The 20,967-nt window shown below is 46.1% G+C and overlaps 1 protein-coding gene across 1 annotated transcript in view; it reads right to left on the bottom strand.

Moving 5' to 3' along the window:
• The window catches only part of TOGARAM1 (TOG array regulator of axonemal microtubules 1), a 778,500-nt gene that overhangs the window by 613,164 nt on the left and 144,369 nt on the right, over window positions 1-20,967 (bottom strand). The window contains exon 2 of the mRNA XM_078659754.1: window positions 11,389-11,548. Within this exon, the coding sequence (XP_078515880.1) occupies window positions 11,389-11,548 (160 nt within the window). The remainder of the gene's footprint in view (window positions 1-11,388; window positions 11,549-20,967) is intronic.

Below are 20,967 nucleotides of genomic sequence, written 5' to 3'. Positions count from 1 at the left end.
GACCAGGAAGTGGTGGTAAAATGACTGTTCTTGTGCCCTTCACTCCAAGGACTGGAACCGGAGCTCGATAGGAAGGACCAAATTCTTTCTTGTTATCGATCTTCTCTCGAACCAGTTCTCCAATTTGGGGTAGCCAGCCGACTACCGGGATCTGCAACGCAACATCCGACGTGGAGGGCAAATGTTCCTTTGCAAGACTGTCTCTGGTCTTTTGTAGATTCTGTAAAACAGTACAATGTTCATCTACGTCAAAGGTCGTGGCGCGAGCCACGTAGTCTAGACCGTCAAGGTCAGGGACGAACATCTTGATGCCAAAGAGCATTTCGTATGGGGTCCGCCCACCCAGAGACCTTCTAGGGAGATTATTAAGAGCACGCTGCACGCCATAGAGGTGGGCTAGCCAGTTTCTGCCAGTGCCTATAACTCGGGCTGTCAAAGATTGCTTTAAATCACGGTTCATTCGCTCCACTACACTGTTACTCTCAGGTCTGTAGGGAGACGAAAACTTGACTTGGACCCCCATCGAATGCATGGCATCCTTATACGCCTTAGAGGCGAAAGCCGGACCCTGATCCGAATGGAAAGTACCACAGGCAAAAATCCCTACAAAGATGCGCAAATCTCTAATGACAGTCCGTGAATCAGCGCTGCGATGGGGCCAGACCCACACAAAGCGTGTGCATGAATCAACTGCAACTAAGATGTACTTATACGCAGTGTCAGATGAAAAAGGACCGCAGTGATCTAAATAAACACAACCTAGTGGTTTATTAGATATGTACAACTGAGTCTGTGGCGGCGCAGTCCCCGCCACCAGAAACGTTGTTGTAATTGAGTTACAGTGGCTGAGACGCCCGCATGCGCAGACGCCACACCTTCATGAGCCGCAGTGATCAAGTCTGCCCTGCGATCCGCGTTGGGAATCAAACGTTCACCAACATCAGGAATTTTCACAAAAGGAACCTTTTCGGGACTTAAGTGGTATGTGTACTTCGAAGGGAACCCCGAAGGATGTTTACCTCCCTTCTCAGTGGCAGCAACAGCTGCCAAGATGTCACTATCAATCTTACTTTTGGACCGTGTAACTGCTGCAACTAAGTATGTAGACACTGCTAATTTCGCTGCTTCATCAGCAAGCGAGTTACCGACAGCGTGGACTCCCACACGCTGGTGGCCAAGAGTATGAATTACAAAAACGAGCGGCAACGAAGCCTTAAGCTCTGCCACTCGAACCCAGATCATTTTATGTTTTATCGTGCTACCCTTGGAATCACGAAAGTCATTCTGAATCCAAAAGAACAAGTTTTCATTGTAAGACTGGACACAGTAGAAAGAATCACTTACAATAAGAGTAGTAACACTAGGATCTGCGTACTCCAACGCTAGTAAGAGAGCACGAAGCTCTGCCAATTGTGCGGTGCAATCTCCCAGTGGCAACGTGTGCACTTCCCTGGATATGAACTCATCGTTCAACATAGCACCTACCACAATGGCGCATGCGGAAACGTAGGCATGTTTAGAGCCATGCGCAACCTGCGCCGAACCATCAGTGTAAATGATGCAATGGAAGTCCTCCAAAGGTCGCATAGCTAGAGGAGCAGGATGAACAAACTCATACTGCAAGTACTCCTGCGACCGCAACGAGGCGTCAAAAATAAACGTGACATCCGTGGACGTCAAGGACGCAGCCCACTGAATCCACCGAGGGTGCAAAGCTTTTGAATTTGGAACACTGGCTTTCGTGACTGCCTCCAAATGAGGACAGGGTGTTACAACCAACATGCGTTTCCCCTGTGACAGCGCTCGTTCCTTAAGAATAGCCATCTGCACAGCTGTTAAAACCTTTTCCACAGTGGGAAACCGCATCTCAGCCGAAGTGTACAAGTGTGACTTGTAAGCAATAGGAACTGTGTCTCCTTCATTAAAAGTGAGGTACGTGAAACCCACCGTCCCTGGTATTATTCTTATCACAAGGTTGGTTTGGTTGTCACGAGTCAGTAAGAACTTAGAAGCGAGCAGATCAGCCTGCAAGGATTGCAAAATGGCTGAATGCTCAGGCAGCCAGCATGATTTCGAAAAATGTGGTTGTATCAAAGCATACAAAGGCTTGATACGCTGGGCATATTCCGGAATGTATGTCCTCCCGAAATTTAAAAAGCCCAGCAAAGACTGTAATTTTTTCAGTGTAGTTGGAGCGCGCAGCTGTGCGCATTTCTCCAAGAAGTGAGGAGCCAAACCTCTACCTTCATTGTTGAGCTCATAGCCCAGAAACAACACCGTGTGTTCAGCAATGTGCGATTTAGCAAAGTTAAATTTGTAACCCATGTCTGCAAAGTTACAAATAACAGAATTTACACGACACAGATGCTCCCAAATATCGTCGTCTGTGAGATATATGTCATCCACATACGAACAAGCATCTGGGTCGAGTGCCTCCAGAATAGAGACAATGAGTGCGGTAAATATACCAGGACTATTCTTATAGCCCATTGGGAGACGCCGGAATTGTTTTTGGACCCCAGCGCATGTAAAACTGGTCCATTGGGAGCTAAAGCTGTCCAATCTGTGGGCATAGAAACCGTTGGATATGTCAAGCGTTGTCTTAAAACGCTTACGCACGAGACTATCCACTAGGGCAGAGCCGTGAGTATTCTGTACTGCACAGTTACGGCAATGCGAGTTCAAATGCCGGTAATCCAATACCAAACGATATGATCCATCAGGCTTGGTCACAGTAAAAAGAGGATTATTCATCGGTGACACACACGTTTCAATAACTCCCTGATAATCTAATTGTTCAAGGATTTCCGCGACGGAAGCTTTGGCTTTACGCCGAATGGGATATTGAGGTTGAGGCTGCGGCTGAGACCGCAACGGAATTTCGTGGCAAGGGGATAATTTGTCCCAACCACATTGGTTACGGTACAGAGCCGGTGCGAGAGCCCGAGCCCACTCTTCTGCAAAATGCTGCGCATGCTCTTTCGAGACAGTGTTCGCGAAACTGGGGAGGATTACCTCCTCCCCTCGCGGCGCCGCGAGCACAAAAGGTGGGGGCCAGTCAGCCTCCGAAAGCAAAATATCATACGTAGAAGACAGATTTTCCCAAAACACCCCTTTTACGGTACGCTGTATGTCACCTTCAATTAACAGGACAATTTCATAAAGTCTTTCAGGGGGAGCAAGTCTCGTATCGGCTGTTTCAATCACAACGTAGACATCAGTCGCTGTCACCCTCAGTAGTGGACGCAGCGCCTCTCTGACTATGGTAATCTCCGCCGCGCTGTCCAGCAAGGTCAGAGCCCACGTCAGATTCCGAAGCCGCGTTCTCACTATCTGTGGCATATCGATGCGCTGTTAAGGCTGCGACTTTCTTTTTCGCAAACTGCGGTCTTTTCGGCGTAGAATCCTCTTGCTTCGCTGCGCCTTCAATCTGGCGGGGCTAGCCACGTCCCTGTTGGCCACCACGTCCCCTACCGCCTCCTCCTCCACCGGTTTTCGGGGCCGATGAGTCCTGTAAGGAACAAGGAGAGCATTGATCAGAAACCTGAAATCGATCAGGCGATTTAATCATCGCGCGATCGCGCAAATCATAAACTTTTTCAGTCGGCGCAGGAACTTGTATTGCAGGATAAGAATCCAGAGTCTGCTTTTGTTGCTTCCCCTGTGTCTGTCTTTTAGGCCAATTTTGTTTTTTGGACTTGGGTTGGACATCTGCCGCAGCAGACTGTCCTTGTGGTTGTTTTTTCTCCTTGACAGGAAAATATTTCAGACCTCTACTTGTGCGGCCAATCGTCTTATATGCGGCCACAACTATCTTCGCTAACTGTAGGGGTTTATCGGCATCGGGCAGAGCAGCCAAAGCATTCGACACCTGAAAGTTCACTGCATCTCCTTTAATATTGGAGAGTATGAGATCGCTTACTATCTCAAACGAACCACACAGGCGCATACCCAATTCAACCGCTGCCTCCGGTCCGTGATCATCCTGAACACGTTTAACGATCTCAGGCAGTGCGGTCATAGACGGGGTGCCGAAACACCTCGTATAAACGGCCGCAAAAGTTTTTCCCCAGCTTTCACAGTCAAAGAGTTCAGGAGTTAAATCCTTTGGTAAAGTGATCGTCAACATTCTATGTTTGTCAGCAGGAGTATAATTCGGAAACACAGCCTCCAGTTGGTCAAACTTCTCGGCAAGCCAGAAAGGGAAGTCGTCGTTATCAACGGGACGCTGACCAAAAACCGAATTGACCATAACCGGATTTAGGCGTAAACCGCCATGTTCCGTTTGAACGGCCGCACCCCCGGGGGGACCACCCGGGAGATGACGACCTATGTATTGCACTAATGCACGAATCACAGCAATCGAGACAACATGTAGTCTACGAATATCCACAAGGGGACAAGCGCCGTGATTCGGGTGCAGGGTGAATCCACCCAAAGCAGGCCAATTTGTACCTGGAATGGAAAGTGGACCTAACCTCGCAGCTGACAAAGAGTGGGGGAGGGCGCCATCAAACGCGATGCTGCCAATGATCAATAGGTATTTCCAGTGTCCTGTACGGTGTATATTCAGCCGGTACAGGGGAGGGTGTGTAGTAGAGGAACACTTGAGAATTCGCGTCCACCTCCGGAAATGTGACCCACGAGTAAAATAGCTCGAAAGGGTACGCCGGATCTGCACACACCACCAAAATCACAGCCATGCCTTCCAAAGAGACTTGGTAAGTTTGTAAATGGTTGCGCACCGCAATGCGACTATGCTGCGCAATGGCCACAGCCATGATATCACCGGAACTACTGAATAGCAAAGAAAACTTTGTAGCACAACTGGGTAGTAACTCAAGGAAACCGTTTTAGATAGATTCAAGCTTGAAAAGACCTATTTCAAAAAATAGGTAGGTTTCACCGACACCACCGTTTTCCGGACACGATAGTGAAGGGGTTAAGGTTTGAACGATATACTACTCGAGTGTCATGATATAAGACCTCCAACGTACGAGCACCATGTAGCAGGGTTTCTGTTCTCCCACAGAACTGTGCACAGAGGATTGGAACCTCAGCGAATTAGGGTGACCCAAAACTCACCTTAGTACCCAACAAACCCCTTACCGAGCTAGCTACAGTGTCTCATTGGTCATAACAAACTCCCAATGTTTAGACAAACCAGAACATGAGCTTACAATACCTCAGGTTACGTGGAACACATGAGCACTCTTTCGTTATACAATCATTTCAAACCAGAACGTGGAGTAAAGAAGAACACGTGAACATTTGAAATATTTATTTACTAATGTCGTCTTCTCAGGCGCAGTATCTTAGATAATACAAGGAAACATATTATCAAAAGCAAAGCTATCAGCATAGTTACTAGTCCATAAAAAGCGAATGGTGACAGCATGTTAACATGCTGTAAATGAATAAGAGTTAACAACACTTATTTCTCACCCCAGGACGTACCCACGGCCCATTCGCCTGCCTCTCCTGCAAGTTCAACTGCTTCAGGACCCTCACCAAACCCACTTCCTCCACACACAGCTCCGAACTCAACAGCCTGAAATGCATCCTAGTGAACACGCGCTCGGTCCACAGACATGCAACAGAACTCTGGGACCTAATCGACACTGCGTCACCTGACATCGCCTTCCTTACTGAAACATGGATGAACGCATCTTCTGCCCCCGACATCGCCATAGCCATACCGGACACTTACAAGATCATTCGAAAAGACCGCACCAATAAAAAAACTGGAGGAGGCATCGCCATCGTCCATAGAAACACCATCAAAATCACAACCAGCTCTGACGACAATCTTGCAACCGCCGAACATCTCCACTTTCAGATCCACACCGACCCCAGGACCACCCTTAGAGGCACCCTCATTTACAGGCCTCCAGGCACCCGATCTCAATTCAACGACGACATCACAGACTTCGTCAGCCCGCACGCCCTCGCCTCCGAGAACTACATTCTTCTAGGAGACCTCAACTACCACCTTGAAAACATACTCGACAACAACACCACCTCCCTTCTGGACAACCTGTCCAATCTCGGACTCAAACAACTTGTTGACACCCCCACTCACACAGCCGGACACACGCTCGACCCTATCTTCACATCCAGCAAGCACATCTCCTTCGATCGCACTACAGCTCTCCACTGGACGGATCACAGCTGTGTCCACTTCAGCTACAAAACCACCCTATCCCACAACCGTCCACAACCCATTCCCCGGAGAAAATGGAATAAAATCACCACCGACCAACTCCTCACATCACTCAACCAAAACCCCCCCACCCTAGCAATGGACCCAGACCAAGCGGCCACCAACCTCAGGCAATGGATTACCCACAGTGCGAACGAACTAGCACCCCTGAAAAAACACCAGTTGAAATCATCCAGCAAAAAGGCTCCCTGGTTCAATGATGACCTTAAAAAATCCAAGAAAACATGCCGCACCCTGGAGAAGAATTGGAGAAAAGAACCAACCCCAGACAACATGGCCTCCCTCAAGACAGCCACCCGCAAACACCACCAACTGATTCGATCCGCCAAGAAATCAGCATTCAAGAACCGTCTCGACAACAATTCTCATAACAGCAAGGAACTCTTCAATATCATCAAAGAATTCACCAACCCTTCCGCAGCATCCAACGACATCACTAACTCCCAAGACCTCTGCGATGCGCTATCCTCCTTCTTCTACAACAAAATTGCCGACATCCACAACAGCTTCAAGAATACTCCCAGTGACCAACCCGCCCCACCCCCTTCAGATCCCACCCCTCCAACTAACAACCTCAGCTCCTGGAACCCAATCACCACTGAAGACACCATTCGCCTCATGAACTCAATCCACTCTGGCTCGCCTTCTGACCCCTGTCCCCACTACATCTTCAACAAAGCTGACTCCATCATCGCTCCCCAACTCCGCGATGTCATCAACTGTTCTTTCAACTCTGCCACCTTTCCAGAAATCTGGAAACACGCCGAACTCAGCGCCCTTCTGAAAAAACCCACAGCAGACCCCTCTGAACTGAAAAACTACCGACCCATATCCCTCCTCCCTTTCCCGGCCAAAGTCATCGAGAAGGCCGTCAACAGCCAACTCGCCGCCTTCCTTGAATCCAACAACTCCCTGGATCCCTCACAGAACGGCTTTCGAGCCAAACACAGCACCGAAACCGCCCTCATTGCGGCGACCGACGACATCCGAGCACTCCTAGACAACGGAGAAACTGTGGCCCTCATTCTACTCAACCTCTCCGCCGCCTTCGACACTGTCTGTCACAGCACCCTCATACAACGCCTCAACAACATCGGCATACAAGGAAAAGCCTTGGACTGGATCATCTCTTTCCTAGCTGGGAGAACCCAGAGAGTCCGACTCCCCCCATTCTACTCAGAGCTCACCGAAGTCATCTGCGGCGTACCTCAAGGTTCCTCACTCAGTCCCACCCTCTTCAACGTCTACATGAGTCCTCTCGCCTCCATCGCACGTCAACACAACCTCAACATCATCTCCTACGCCGACGACACCCAGCTAATCCTTTCCCTCACCAAAGACCCCAACACCGCCAAAACCAATCTTCACGAAGGTATGAAAGAAGTAGCCGAATGGATGGAACAGAGCCGCCTAAAACTCAACTCAGACAAAACGGAGGTGCTCATCCTAGGATCCTCCCCCTCAGATTGGGACGACTCTTGGTGGCCTTCCGCTTTGGGATCAGCACCCACACCCACAGACCATGCACGTAACCTTGGCTTCATTCTAGACTCCTCTCTCTCAATGTCCAGACAAGTCAACGCCGTATCGTCCTCCTGCTTCAACGTCCTTCGCATTCTCAAAAAGATCTTCCGCTGGATCCCCCTCGAGACAAGAAAGACTGTTACCCATGCACTGGTCACGAGTCGACTAGACTATGGCAACACACTTTACGCCGGAATTACAACAAAATTGCAGAAAAAGCTCCAGCGTATCCAAAACGCATCAGCGAGACTCATATTAGACATCCCGCGCCAAGAGCACATCACCGGACACCTAAAAAACCTCCACTGGCTTCCCGTCAATAAGAGAATTACTTTCCGCCTTCTTACCCACGCACACAAGGCCCTTTATAATCTGGGACCCGAATGCCTCAACACCCGACTGTCCTTCTACATTCCCACCCGCCAACTAAGATCATCCAATCAAGCCCTCGCCGCAGTCCCGCGCATCCGAAAAACCACCATGGGTGGCAGATCATTCTCCTTCCTGGCTGCCAAGACCTGGAACTCACTCCCCACCCACCTCCGCCTTACTCAGAACCACATCTCCTTCAGAAAAGGACTGAAAACCTGGCTATTCGACAAATAATGAACCCCTCCCTCTAGCGCCTTGAGACCCTCTGGGTGAGTAGTGCGCTATATAAATGCCCGAACTTGAACTTGAACTTGAACCCTCCCTACCACACATATTATATTAATAGCTAAGAAGGTCTCTTTGGGTTGAATTAGGGCGGGCCCATACCTCAGGATCCTAGAATGAAGAGATCACATCAGCATACAACAGCTCTCTCTGCATGCGAACAGCATCAAGTGTGTTTGTGTGTGTCCTGCAAAGCAATATAAAACCCGCCTTAAAGCCAAAGTTGGCAGAAGCTGCACTTATGTTATGTCTATGAAGGCGCGAAGATCAGACCTCATAACAATTCAGTATCTTGTTGTTCCTGAAGCTTCAGCACTCTCTGTACAGACATAGTTTATTGAGCAAAGCTGATATCAGAGTAATAACATATTATTCTCATGTAAATCACAACGAACTACTAGGTTGAAAGCTAAATCAACAATTAAGTGTCGAGTGCAGAAGCAGCAAAAGGAAAAATGGCGTTTAAACATGTAATGTGCCCATGCTAACTTAACGCATTATAAAGATATATAGTAGCTATATGACAGCAGGTGCGGGAGGGAGCTACACGAACCCTGACCAAATTCGAATCCTTCCTAGTCAAAACAAAATCCATGAAAGGCACAAACATTTATATATAAATTTGTTCTCACTACCATACACGCACCGCGCCCTCGCTACATGTCAATGTGGGAGGATATTCTTCAACGAGATATCACAGATGACGAGTGGTCCCGTTTGTGGGCTGATATCACAAAATGTAATCAATCTGCTGATCTCAGGGAGGCACATCTTAAAACAATGATGGACTGGTACCTATATCCTTCCAAACTTAGCAGAATCTTTCCTGGATCATCCTATCAGTGTTGGAGAGGCTGTGGTCTTTTGGGAGATTTCCAGCATATCTGGTGGGACTGTCCACACATTAGGCCATTCTGGGAAGAGATCCTTGTCCATATTAAAGACATGTTGGGCTATCCTATACCAACTAACATGGCTGAGGTGCTGCTGGGACTTCGGGACCCCTCGTTAGAACACCAGACGCGGGCAGATAAAAAGATCATGTGGCTGGGTATTGGGGCTGCTAAGATCACGCTAGCGGTGGCGTGGAAAAAAAGAGAAGCTCCAGCTCTCTCCCTCTGGTATTCCAGATTATGCAGGCTTCTCAGTATAGAGCGGATGTCGGAAATTTTTAGGGACGATTTTAAAAATGTTGAGTTCACTTGGGGTCCCCTAGTCACCTTCCTCTCGCGAGGTCTCCCGTCCACTGTCTGCCCCGCCTCTGTCAGGGCACTCCATCTATTTCAGTTGTAAAACATGAACCATCCAGTGTTTTGTAGCTTGCACCTTTTTATTTTTCTCCTCCTTTTTTTTTCAGGCTGTCACCTTGTACGGGGAGGGGGAGAGGGGGGCAGGGTGGATTATATTTTTTCTTTTAGTCCAGTGCTCCGCGCTTGGGAGCCGTTATTCCAATGCTTTGGTACATCGTGCATACCCCGTCTGATAGACAAACATACAGTATAGCTGCCTTACAGCTTGGTGGGATATTCGTAGCATTTGTTACCATTTTGCATGAAGAGCCTTGTGCCTTCTTTTAGACGCTGTTCCCTCCCAGTGTGCATTCCACTGGGGGTGGGCTAGGGCATGTTTCCCGTGTAGTTCATAACTCTGTATGCCGTACAGTTCTGCTATTCTCCATAGCCATCTATGTGTGATGAATAAGATGACGTTGTGATTGTTGTACCATGCAAAGATTGTCTAATAAACAGAAGTTTGACAAAATAGCTTGCCTCACGCATAAGCCCTGCATTACCACCCTCTGGCCTATCTGGCGCACAAGCTTGTTTTTTCTGGCTCTGGTCGGAACTTAAGAAGTAAGTCCACACTATTCTTGAAACCTCCTATATTCAAAAAGAAGAGTACGTACAAACGTGCTTTCTACGGCCTAGCGCCTAAATTTGGAATGCTCTTCCTACGGAGATTAGAGCCAATCCTTCCACTGCCTCATTCAAGAAACAGGCCAAATGAATTTTCCTGAGTGAAAATTAAATGCATCATCCTGTATTCTCTTTCAAGTCCCCTTGTTGACAGATTTATCCCAACATATCTTTCTATATTTATTTTTGATTGGTTGGTAAATTGTTATTTTACACTAGGACCCTTCTGGAACTATACTAGGTAAATACTTCTTGGGCCGATTACAGATTTGTCATTTATATGACTATGTTGTGACAAGTCACTCTATGATTGTTTTGCTAATTATAGCAAGAAATATATTGCATTATATGAGAAACTGAACTAGCAGGGCTTACTACCTGGTACCTGATTTTGATTGTTTACTCCTTGTTGTTTTACAGTGTTGACCTCCATTGGACTGAGTTTATTCATGCTTTTGCCTCGGTGTACAGCGCTCTGATACCCGCAAGGGTCATGTTCGCGCTTTATAAAACTTTTCAAATTAAATAAAATAAAATAATTAAATGAAGGACACAGTTCAAGCTGCATTAAATGTGGACACCTACCCTAGAAAAGAATAAGCAGACGTGATGGTGCAGATAAAACCTGCATTTTCAGCACTATTTAATGTGTGATGTTCTCTGTTGTGGGTTTGAGCATGCATTCAGTTATGTTTTTTAATGTGGATTTATCTAAATATTCTGCACTACTGAAAAAGATAATACAATTTTATGTATTTTAAATACAACTCACCTTGGTGTTGAATTATTACAGTGTAAGGTTCAAATTCAATACATTTGTATTTGCTGGGTCTGCTAAACCAGGATCATAACCTTAAAACTCACAGCTTCATACTATGAGCATATGCATTGAGAATATGGCATATATACCTTGAAGACATAGCTCTGCAGTCCAATACTAATATTTTACTTCTTATACCATTCACAATTTGACTTGTGTACATTGCACAAAGGTAAACCCATCTTCACTAAATCCCATTTTCATACTTTCAGCAAAAAGAGTTTTAGCAGTGAAAAGAAAAGGCTCACCTGCGTCATTGGTTAAACTGTCCACGCTGAACTCTAAACTATTTTTAAAAGTGTGAGAAATCCTTGAAGGCTTCTTACGGATGCCACTTTCATCATCATGGCATGGTGTTCCTTGATTGGGTTTTATAGTTGGTGCTTGAAGGTCACTTAGGACAGAGAACTATAAATACACAAACAGGAAAACGTGATTTATTAACATTATATTGACTCTTGCAATTTCTACAGAAGAATGCATTTCTTTATCACACTATTCAAAGTCTTACCATATCACTTGGAAGCAATTTCTTTGATTGGTTTCCAGTTTTTGGCACTTAGCGTGGATATAATTTCAAAACATCAGAATACACATTGTCCCTCTTGACCCTATAATATTCCCCACCTTACTGCCAGCGATCCACTTTATTTTCTTAGACGCCACATCTTATGACATCAATGGAATTTTTTTCCCTGTTCACATAAATTTTGTCTGCACCGGCATACAGCCTTTGTCCCTCATCTTTCATGCCAAGGGGCATTTCTCCTCCTGAACTACACAGCTGTGGTGGTGGCAGCTGCAGTGGTCGCAGAAGACAAGTTGATATCAACGTATAGTTAAATGTTTCACATCGCCAGCACTGACCAATTCCATATGAATTTCAAACCCTGTTTGAATGGTTTTCTGGCCCTGTACTTTTGCCCCATTCCAGAAACTTTATATATAGGATAGTCTCAAAGTGTTTCTAAGAAGATGCTAACCTAACCACTCCTTAAAGGCATATGCTTCCTTGACACCTACTAAATTTGGCTAGTTGCACCCAGGTGTAGAATGTGTGGCATAGAATTTTGTGTTGAGTTCGCCTGAAAGAAAGCTGCTCTTATGGCCACATAGTGAGTATCTACATACCTTTTCCTAATCACTATATTTTGTTTGTCATATATTTTCTTCCAATTTATTTCAGACGTTTTCGAATGGTTTTTGCAAGTTATATACCAGTGTGTCATAAATCAAGTATAGGACATGTTCATGTAGTGCGCCAGAGAGCATTCAATATTCCAGTGGACTTCATCCTTTACCTCCTGTGCGGGTAGGCAATGTTTCTGCGACATCTGGAGGTATCTGTAGTGCAGTGAATAAGCCAGTTTGCATTCCTTCTTCAGGACCTTGAATAGTTTGAGCCCCTTTGCTCACCAAATAACACCCAACTTTTATATACCAATTAGGTATATCAAAGCCGAAGGCACGCCATGGGCAAGCCCGTCTGCGCCCGTCCGCGCCCGCCGGGCCCATGAGCGAGAACCTCTGCCCTTTTACTCTCAGACGCTCTCCACTATTCCAGGGTGCAGCTAAAACAGCTAAACAAAACCCCAGGGCCTAAATGTGTACATTCCATTTCGCTTCAGGAGCATCAGGATAGCTGTTTAAACTGTTGTTTTAATCTCTCTTCGTCACTCGCTCTCCCTTCTGCGAAATTTTATAAATTACTTTTACTTAATTGCCGATCCATGCCCAAACATAAGACTGAGATCTTAACTCTGCTAGAAGACTCAGACCCCAAATTTTTGTTTCTTACGAAGACCTGGCTTACCACCAGCTCTGAACCAAACATTGTGCAAACACTTCCCCCGGGATATCCAATTCAGAGGAAAGACAGAACGACAGGCGACGGTATCGCTATTATCTATAAAGAATATATGACTTGCCGCTTATTAGGCAGCCCACTATTAGACTGTGGGAATACCCATTTCTCAATAGAATTTACCCCCTCACTGTCACTCCCTGGCATTCTGCTTTATCGTCCACCGGGGAACTAGGGGCCAATTCTGCAAATCCTTGTTGGAAACCGTTATCAATCTGGCGAGTACCTCTGCCAACTTCACTCTCCTCAGAGACTTTAACTTGCACTTTGATGACCCAACAGCATCAATAGCGACCAAACTAGTCCAACACCTTAGGGCCTGCCACCTGTCTCAGAAAGTCCCACAAGCTACCCATATTAAAGGTCATCTCCTTGACTCTATTTTCTCTAATCTGGAGAAACTAAAAGTGAAAGACCCCCCCCCCTCCGCATCCCGTGGTCAGACCATTTTTTGACCACCCCCTTTTGTATACAATAAGACGGGTCATGATAAAAAAAATTAACTACGGTTTTTCCGATATTTGATAATCAGCCCGACGCTTATTCTCCTAAGACGGTACAAAACGGGGTGGTGATGGACGGAGCATCTGAACCAATCAAACACTCACACCCAGTCAAAAGATCTGGGTTTAATCCATCACCGTTCTTTAGCCCACTCTGCCACCCCAGTTCAGACATGGCTATATGCAAATCAGTCTGACCCTGTGCCTCATGGGAACAGTCCAGCCCGAACTGCCAAGCCATGCCTTCCCTGGACCGGAAACAAGCTTCCGAGGACCGGTTTCTGGCATTACAGCCGTCTTCAGCCCGGCCTGCTTGAATCCAGTGGCAAAGTGAGCAAGGGACTCACGTCTGAGCATACCCTGCCACACGCATGGCGGCCAAAAGCGGTACAAAAGGGGGTGGTGATGGACGGAGCATCTGAACCAATCAAACACTCACACCCAGGCAAAAGATCTGGGTTTAATCCATCACCGTTCTTTAGCCCACTCTGCCACCCCAGTTCAGACATGGCTATATGCAAATCAGTCTGACCCTGTGCCTCATGGGAACAGTCCAGCCCGAACTGCCAAGCCAAGCCATGCCTTCCCTTGACCGGAAACAAGCTTCCGAGGACCGGTTTCTGGCATTACAGCCGTCTTCATGTGGTATATAAATAAATAATACCGGATCTATTTTTGAATGAATGAATGAATAACAGATAGCTCAATAAATAAGAGTCAAGATTCGAGGTAGTAGGAGTTTCTGCAGGTTTATTACAGCATAAGGACAGGATCAGGACAACCTGCATAGAACGGGGTTAACAGGGCCCGGCAGGACAACCGGGGCCCAGCAGCTGCCGGGGCTTGATCTGGAATGAGCGCGCTAACTTTTAATAACAATACATCAACTTATATACATAGCGCAAACACATAGCATTACATTGCAGTAGGCGTAACAGTGGGTGGAGCAGAAGGCGTGACGCGTAGCAGTCGCGAGAGATAACAGTAAAAGTAGGTGTAACTGGGAGTATACATAGACATGTGATGCAAACGTAACAGAATATGTCATGAATGGGCGGAAACATAGGAGGGGGCTACCTAAGGAGCCGGGACCTCTAACCTAATGGTGCGCGAAAACTGGCAATGACGTATTACTAGGAGAAGCTGGGGGCTACGAACTCTGTGCTAGGAGCAGAGGCTAGAGTCTGGAGGGTCGGAGCGACATGTACCTAAACCCTATCTGGTATCTGATGTTTAGGGAACATGTTGATATAAACTAGAAGTCATGAGGGGAAAAGCTAACTTGATTCTAAGACTGGACCATGCATTATTCTACATGTAGTGCGTGATGAAGAATATTAAATGACCATTAAATACAGTATTTCTCTAACGTGGAGCCGCATAGGCTAGACGATGACGGAAACTATTGATGCAGTTCAGTAGCTTAGGAATGCAGAGAAGGAGGACTGAACTGATAACTGGAACTATAACATACTCTTGGCAGACTCAGAGGCAGAGCCAAGCTGCACCGGGCACTGCGAGGCAGGAAGTAAGTGAAGGGTCGAGGATACAGGTGGGGGCTGTATCGCTCCTCAGCGAGGCTTTCAGGAGACAGGAGCTGAATCTGATGTCCGGGCCCTTTTGAGGCCTAGAAACGGGGACTTTATAATGGAATAACGTGCACACTGGGAAACGTGGCAACGTAGCTTTACATAGGCCTGATATTCGTAGTATTCACGAGGACTGGAAAATGACATACTAGAGGTGGACACAACTGTAATTGCGTCATTAATCGGACATGGGGAATAACATATGCATATTGGTCATGCACACATAACATATGATGGATGAGGCGTAGGGACACAGAACATGGCAAAATTTACTTTTCCACATTCCCTCCTTGTCACTACGTTTCCATCAGGAAACATCAATTTTCATGATACCATCTATCATTTCATACAGTACCATTTGCTCGTCTCGAATTGTCTTGGAACGGGATTTAGAACGGGGCTTGGGACTAGGAATACAAGAGGTAGCACACATGCTGCAAATCGCAGGGCCACATTGTATACAGAGGCAGCAGCTAAATATAATCGCTACTGCAATACCTAGAAAGGACAGGACTTTCCATCCCCAGGCGGAAATTATATTCCAGAACCAACCTGACCATGTCCAGGTGCCTGGATCTTGGTGTAACAGATGGGCAATTTTATGGAGTCTGGTTATAGCTGAATATACAGACGGCGCGTTATTTGGAATGAAAATACAGCAACTAGATCCGATGACTCTACAGGCCCCGCCCCTATCGGCCAGTATGACGTCAAGGACGAGACGATTTTGCAAAACGACAAATCTCATAGCAGATTGTTCTTCGGTTAAGTTACCTAGAGCAGAGGCAGTCTCATTTACTACAGCTTCAAGGGTTCTTGTTAACCTACGGATCAGTTTACTATTCTGGACAGGTCCTACAAAGAAGAAGAAACCTTTATTGAAATCTGTATACTGTTCTAGAGTAGTTTCAGTATAATCGACAATTGGGGACTCCCTTCTATGTCTAATGTGTACTAGATGTGTGTTTCTGTGATAATCAGATGGGGCTAGGAAAACAGGTGGCAGTAGGAAAGCAATGTAACAGGTTCCCTCCCAATCGAGGGGCAGACGGACATATGCGGTTTGACCACAAATAAAATAAGAATGACGTGAAGCTTTGAAAACAGATTTCCCACTGTCACTATACTGGATAACAGTAGTACATTCACTATGACCTACATGTATGGAACCATAACTACGGACACATAATTCGCCTTTGACTGGTAGTACTGAAATAGCAGGTAAGTCTGGAGTAGTATCAGACTGAACATTCAGGACCATGAAATTCGACGAATAATTACCTAAATTATATACTTCATTTTCTAGATCTAAACCTGTTCTGTGGGGGAAACCTTTCTTGTCTGGAAAACATATACTGTTAAGAAAAGACATATCTGTTGGGGATGACGTTAACGTGGACCATGCTCCACACGAACCATTATGTGAGAATGGATAAGGAAAGAGTGGCAGAACTCCCTTCGGTGTCTGGAAAGGGGGGAGTCGACCACACACCCAACAATTAGTGGCATTGCTGGTCTGGTGTGAATAATGTAACATACGGATAAATGTGTTGTTGCGCATAGCAAGGCGGTAAGAATATTCGTGAGGAGGCAGATCACTAAACGTGTGCTCTGCTGTAGCATTAGCAGACATATTAGCATGAGGAACTGGAAAATACAGATAGAACGCATAGCTGGTGCAGGAAATCAAAATGCTGATGAATAATATGAAACTCAGAAAAACGATACATTGAATTGAACTTCGACTGACTCTCTCACTATGGGGGTCTATTTTATACATGTCAGAAACAGTCTAACCGTTTCACCTAGGGGAGGACTTATACAATCAAACTGACTGACTTATTTTACTAGACCTGAGCTTTAACTTATACTCCTGTTGCGGAGTTTTCTCTAACAAGGGAGGGGTTGTAATAATGTCTTTTGCGGGACAGTCCTTTAAAACAATGTCTTGACAGTTTTTAAATTCCTGGAAATCCTGGGAAATGTTTTTAGAAACAGGTTTCAATCCATTGAAAAGTTTAATATGAGAAAGGTGGATCCATCCTTTTCTGCCTTCCAACTTGACGGCGGTACGGGTGGTCAAGAGGACCTGACGTGGCTCCTTCCAACGAGGCTCCAACGGACTTGATCTGTCGAAATTCCGGACCATTACAAGGGAACCTGGAACGATTTCATGCGGTGCCACCTCGGTATTGTCTGGAAATGCGGCGGCAACCTGTGAACGACATGAGTTGAGGGCAGACATCAAGGAAGCTAGGTAATCTGTCAGCATATTACATGAAACATCGGTAATACTTCGGGGTCTAGGAGTACCCCACATGTTAGGGGGGCGGCCGAATACGACCTCATACGGGGACAGACCTGATCTGGAATGTGCGACCATGCGCATATAAAACAAAGCGACTGGCAGAGCTACTAACCAGTCCACACCCTTGTCTTTACAGACTTTGGCAATGCGAATTTTCAGGGTCTGATTATGTCTCTCGACTAGACCGGCTGCTTCAGGATGGCGTACACAATGGAACTTCCACTGGTACCCTAACAAAAGGGAAACGTGTTTCATTAACTCTGAGGAGAATGGCTGACCGTTATCAGAATATACGACTCTAGGGAGTCCGTATCTAGGGAAAAACTCACGAACCAACTGCTTGGCAGTGGTCGCGGCTGTGTAATCTGGGACTGGATATGCTTCTGTCCATCTGGACAAAGCGCATACAACTACAAGGACATACTTGAAACCTCGACATCGCTCCATCTGAATATAATCCATCTGGAGGACCTCAAAAGGGTGGTCAGGGGGCTGGAAACCACCTTGTTCCACCGGGACACTTTTACCTGGATTAAACTGACAACATATCATACAGGTACGGACTTTCTGTTTGGCTGCAGCTCGTAAATGCTTGTTGAACCAAATGTTCTGGATACTGTCTAACATAGCTTTTTCTCCTAAATGTGCTGGACTATGTGCGGTATTGATAATGACTTGAACCATAGAGTCGGGGAGAAACCATGTGGCTCTACCCTTCGTTAACCATCCTTGATCTGTCTGGACCCCTCCTTGTTCGGACCATTTCTTGATTTCATCGGGGGTAGCATGTAACTGTATATCTATGACGTCTTGTGTAGGGTCCTTAACTGTCATACATGTAGTCGGATATGGAGTATGTGTCATGTTAACTGGAATGTCTGGAGTCTGTGCTGTAAGCTTGGCTGTGCGATCTGCTAGATCATTACCTTGGGAAATAATGTCAGTAACTTTCGTATGTGCTTTGCACTTCATGATAGCAATAGATGTCGGTAAATGTATGGCATCTAACAGGGCTTGAATAAGGAGACCATGCTGAATCTTGGTTCCATGAGAAGTCATGAAACCTCTCTCCTGCCAGAGCACTCCGAAGTCGTGTACAACTCCGAATGCGTAACGTGAATCTGTGTAAACATTAACTTTCAGGTTCTTGGCGTGTATACAGGCTTGTGTCAGAGCAACTAGCTCTGCTGCTTGAGCGGACAGGGTGTCAATACGGTGTGTTTCAATAACTTCGGTGTCAGTAGTCACTGCATACGCGGCGACTAGTTCTCCTGTACTAGTTCTCATACATGAACCATCCACATAAAGTGTCAGGTCGGGATCTGGTAACGGAATGTCTGTCAGGTCTTAGCTTGGTTTTGTCGTAATGTTAACTACTTCCATACAGTCATGTGTGTCTGGATTTGAATTAACTGATGGTAACAGTGTAGCAGGATTCAGGACGTTGCAGCGTCTAATTTCTATGTGTGGCTGGAACAGAGTCAATTCATAACCTGTTAAACGTGCAATTGTCAAGTGCTGAGTTTGTGTTCGGTTTAAAAGAACTTCTACTGAATGTGGGACTTGTACTGTCAGGGAGTGTCCTAAAACTATGGAATCACTTTGTCTGATAGCTAGTGCGGTGGCTGCAACTGACTTGAGGCACGCAGGCAACGCCTGGGCGACTGGATCTAATGTGCTCGAAAAATAAGCACAGGGCTTGTATTGTCCTGCTTGATCTTGTGTGAGAACAGATAATGCTGTACCTTCACGTTCAGTAACGAAAAGTGTAAAAGGCTTACTGTAGTTCGGTGTAGCTAGAACTGGAGCTTGACATAGGGCTTTCTTTAACTCATTGAAACTAAGTGTATGGTCAGATGTCCAAGGGAGGACAGTCGATACGGCTGCCTCCTGTGTCGTTAACTGTATCAGTGGCTTGGCTAGAAATGCATACTGGGGAATCCATTGTCTACAATAAGAAGTAAGGCCGATAAAGGCACGTACCTCCTTCTGGGTTCTGGGCTGGGGAAGACTCGCTATTAACTGGATACGGTCGGGTGTCAACTGCCTACCCCTCTTGGACAGCAAGTGTCCTAAGTATACCACTTGCTGGACACAGAATTGAAGCTTCGAAGGTGACACCTTGTGCCCCATCTCGGCAAGGAAATACAAAACTGTAAGTGACGCTCGCTCGCAGTCACGTTCAGAACGGGCTGTGATCAGTAGATCATCGACATACTGGAGCAGGGCAGTGTCAGTTGGCATGTGAATGTTGTCTAGTTGTCTCTTGAGTGCTTGACTGTAAATACTAGGACTTTCTGTGAAACCTTGAGGAGCGCGTGTAAACATATAGCTCCTTCCATTTAAACAAAATCCGAAAAGAAACTGGCTGTCTGGATGAATTGGAACACTAAAAAATGCATTCTTGAGGTCTATGACAGTGAAGAACGTGGCTTCGGAATCAATGGCTGTTAACAGGGAAGAAATGTCTGGGACAACTGGGTACTGAGGAATAATACATTTATTAAGCTCTCGTAAATCAATCACTAATCGATATACTGGGGGTGCATTTGGATCAGTACGTTTCATGACTGGAATGATCGGAGAATTGCATACATTGGAGTCAGTTTCTACAACTACTCCTTGAGCCATGAGCTCGTCAATAATTTTGGATAAGGCTGCTACAGCCTCAGGTGGCAATCTGTACTGTCTGATTCGGGGTAACACTACACCTGGTTTGAGAGTCACACGATGGGGTGTGATTTGCATGTAACCTACATCAGTTGGACCTTGCGCCCATAAATGCTGTGGAACATTAGACAATCTTGAATCAAAATCTCGTAATACATAGTGACCCTTGAAGTCACGTAGGAACAAACGTATTCCCTCTGGGGAACAGCAAATAACTGCACCTAATTCTTTCAGTGTCTTAATGCCTAACAGATTTTCTGGACATGACTTAGTAAGTAACAGATCAGTAGTACGGGACAATGGACCTACTTCTAGAGTAACTGGCTTGGAAATCTCATTAACTATTGGCTTTCCTGAAAATCCAAGGGAAACATTTCTTGAGCCTGAGAGCGGAGCCCCTGGAACTTCGGCATGACTAATTGTGGTCCTACTTGCCCCTGTATCGATCAAAAACTTTCTGTCTTTCCCTAATACTTGACTGTGAACATAGGGACCCTCTTGATCTACAGGTATCTCGATGAGAGGCAAGCCTACCTCCCTCTCTAGGCTGTTTCATGAATATGGCTGGTACTCTGGATACTCAGACTGTGCATACTGGTACATCTGCGATGTAACGTGCTGTGTTGCAGCAATAGGCTGCGGTGCGGGAACTGTCTGTTGTGCATTCTGTGGCTGAGGAATCTGTGAAACTTGTTCTTGTCTAGACGGACGTGGTCTTTCTTTAGTCTTACCAGTAGCTATATTATGTTTCAGAACTGCACACTCGTTTATAAAATGACCTGGCTGTTTACAATAATTGCAGTTCCCTTTAACGGGAGCTGCAGGATGACTGGCTTGATTCGGACCCCTCTTCTGACTGTCTTGAGGAACAGATTGTGCAACTAGCACTTTCA

Source organism: Lissotriton helveticus, chromosome 9, assembly GCF_964261635.1.
Source record: "Lissotriton helveticus chromosome 9, aLisHel1.1, whole genome shotgun sequence".
Taxonomy (NCBI): domain Eukaryota; kingdom Metazoa; phylum Chordata; class Amphibia; order Caudata; family Salamandridae; genus Lissotriton; species Lissotriton helveticus.
This window is presented reverse-complemented; position numbering and strand designations above follow the sequence as displayed.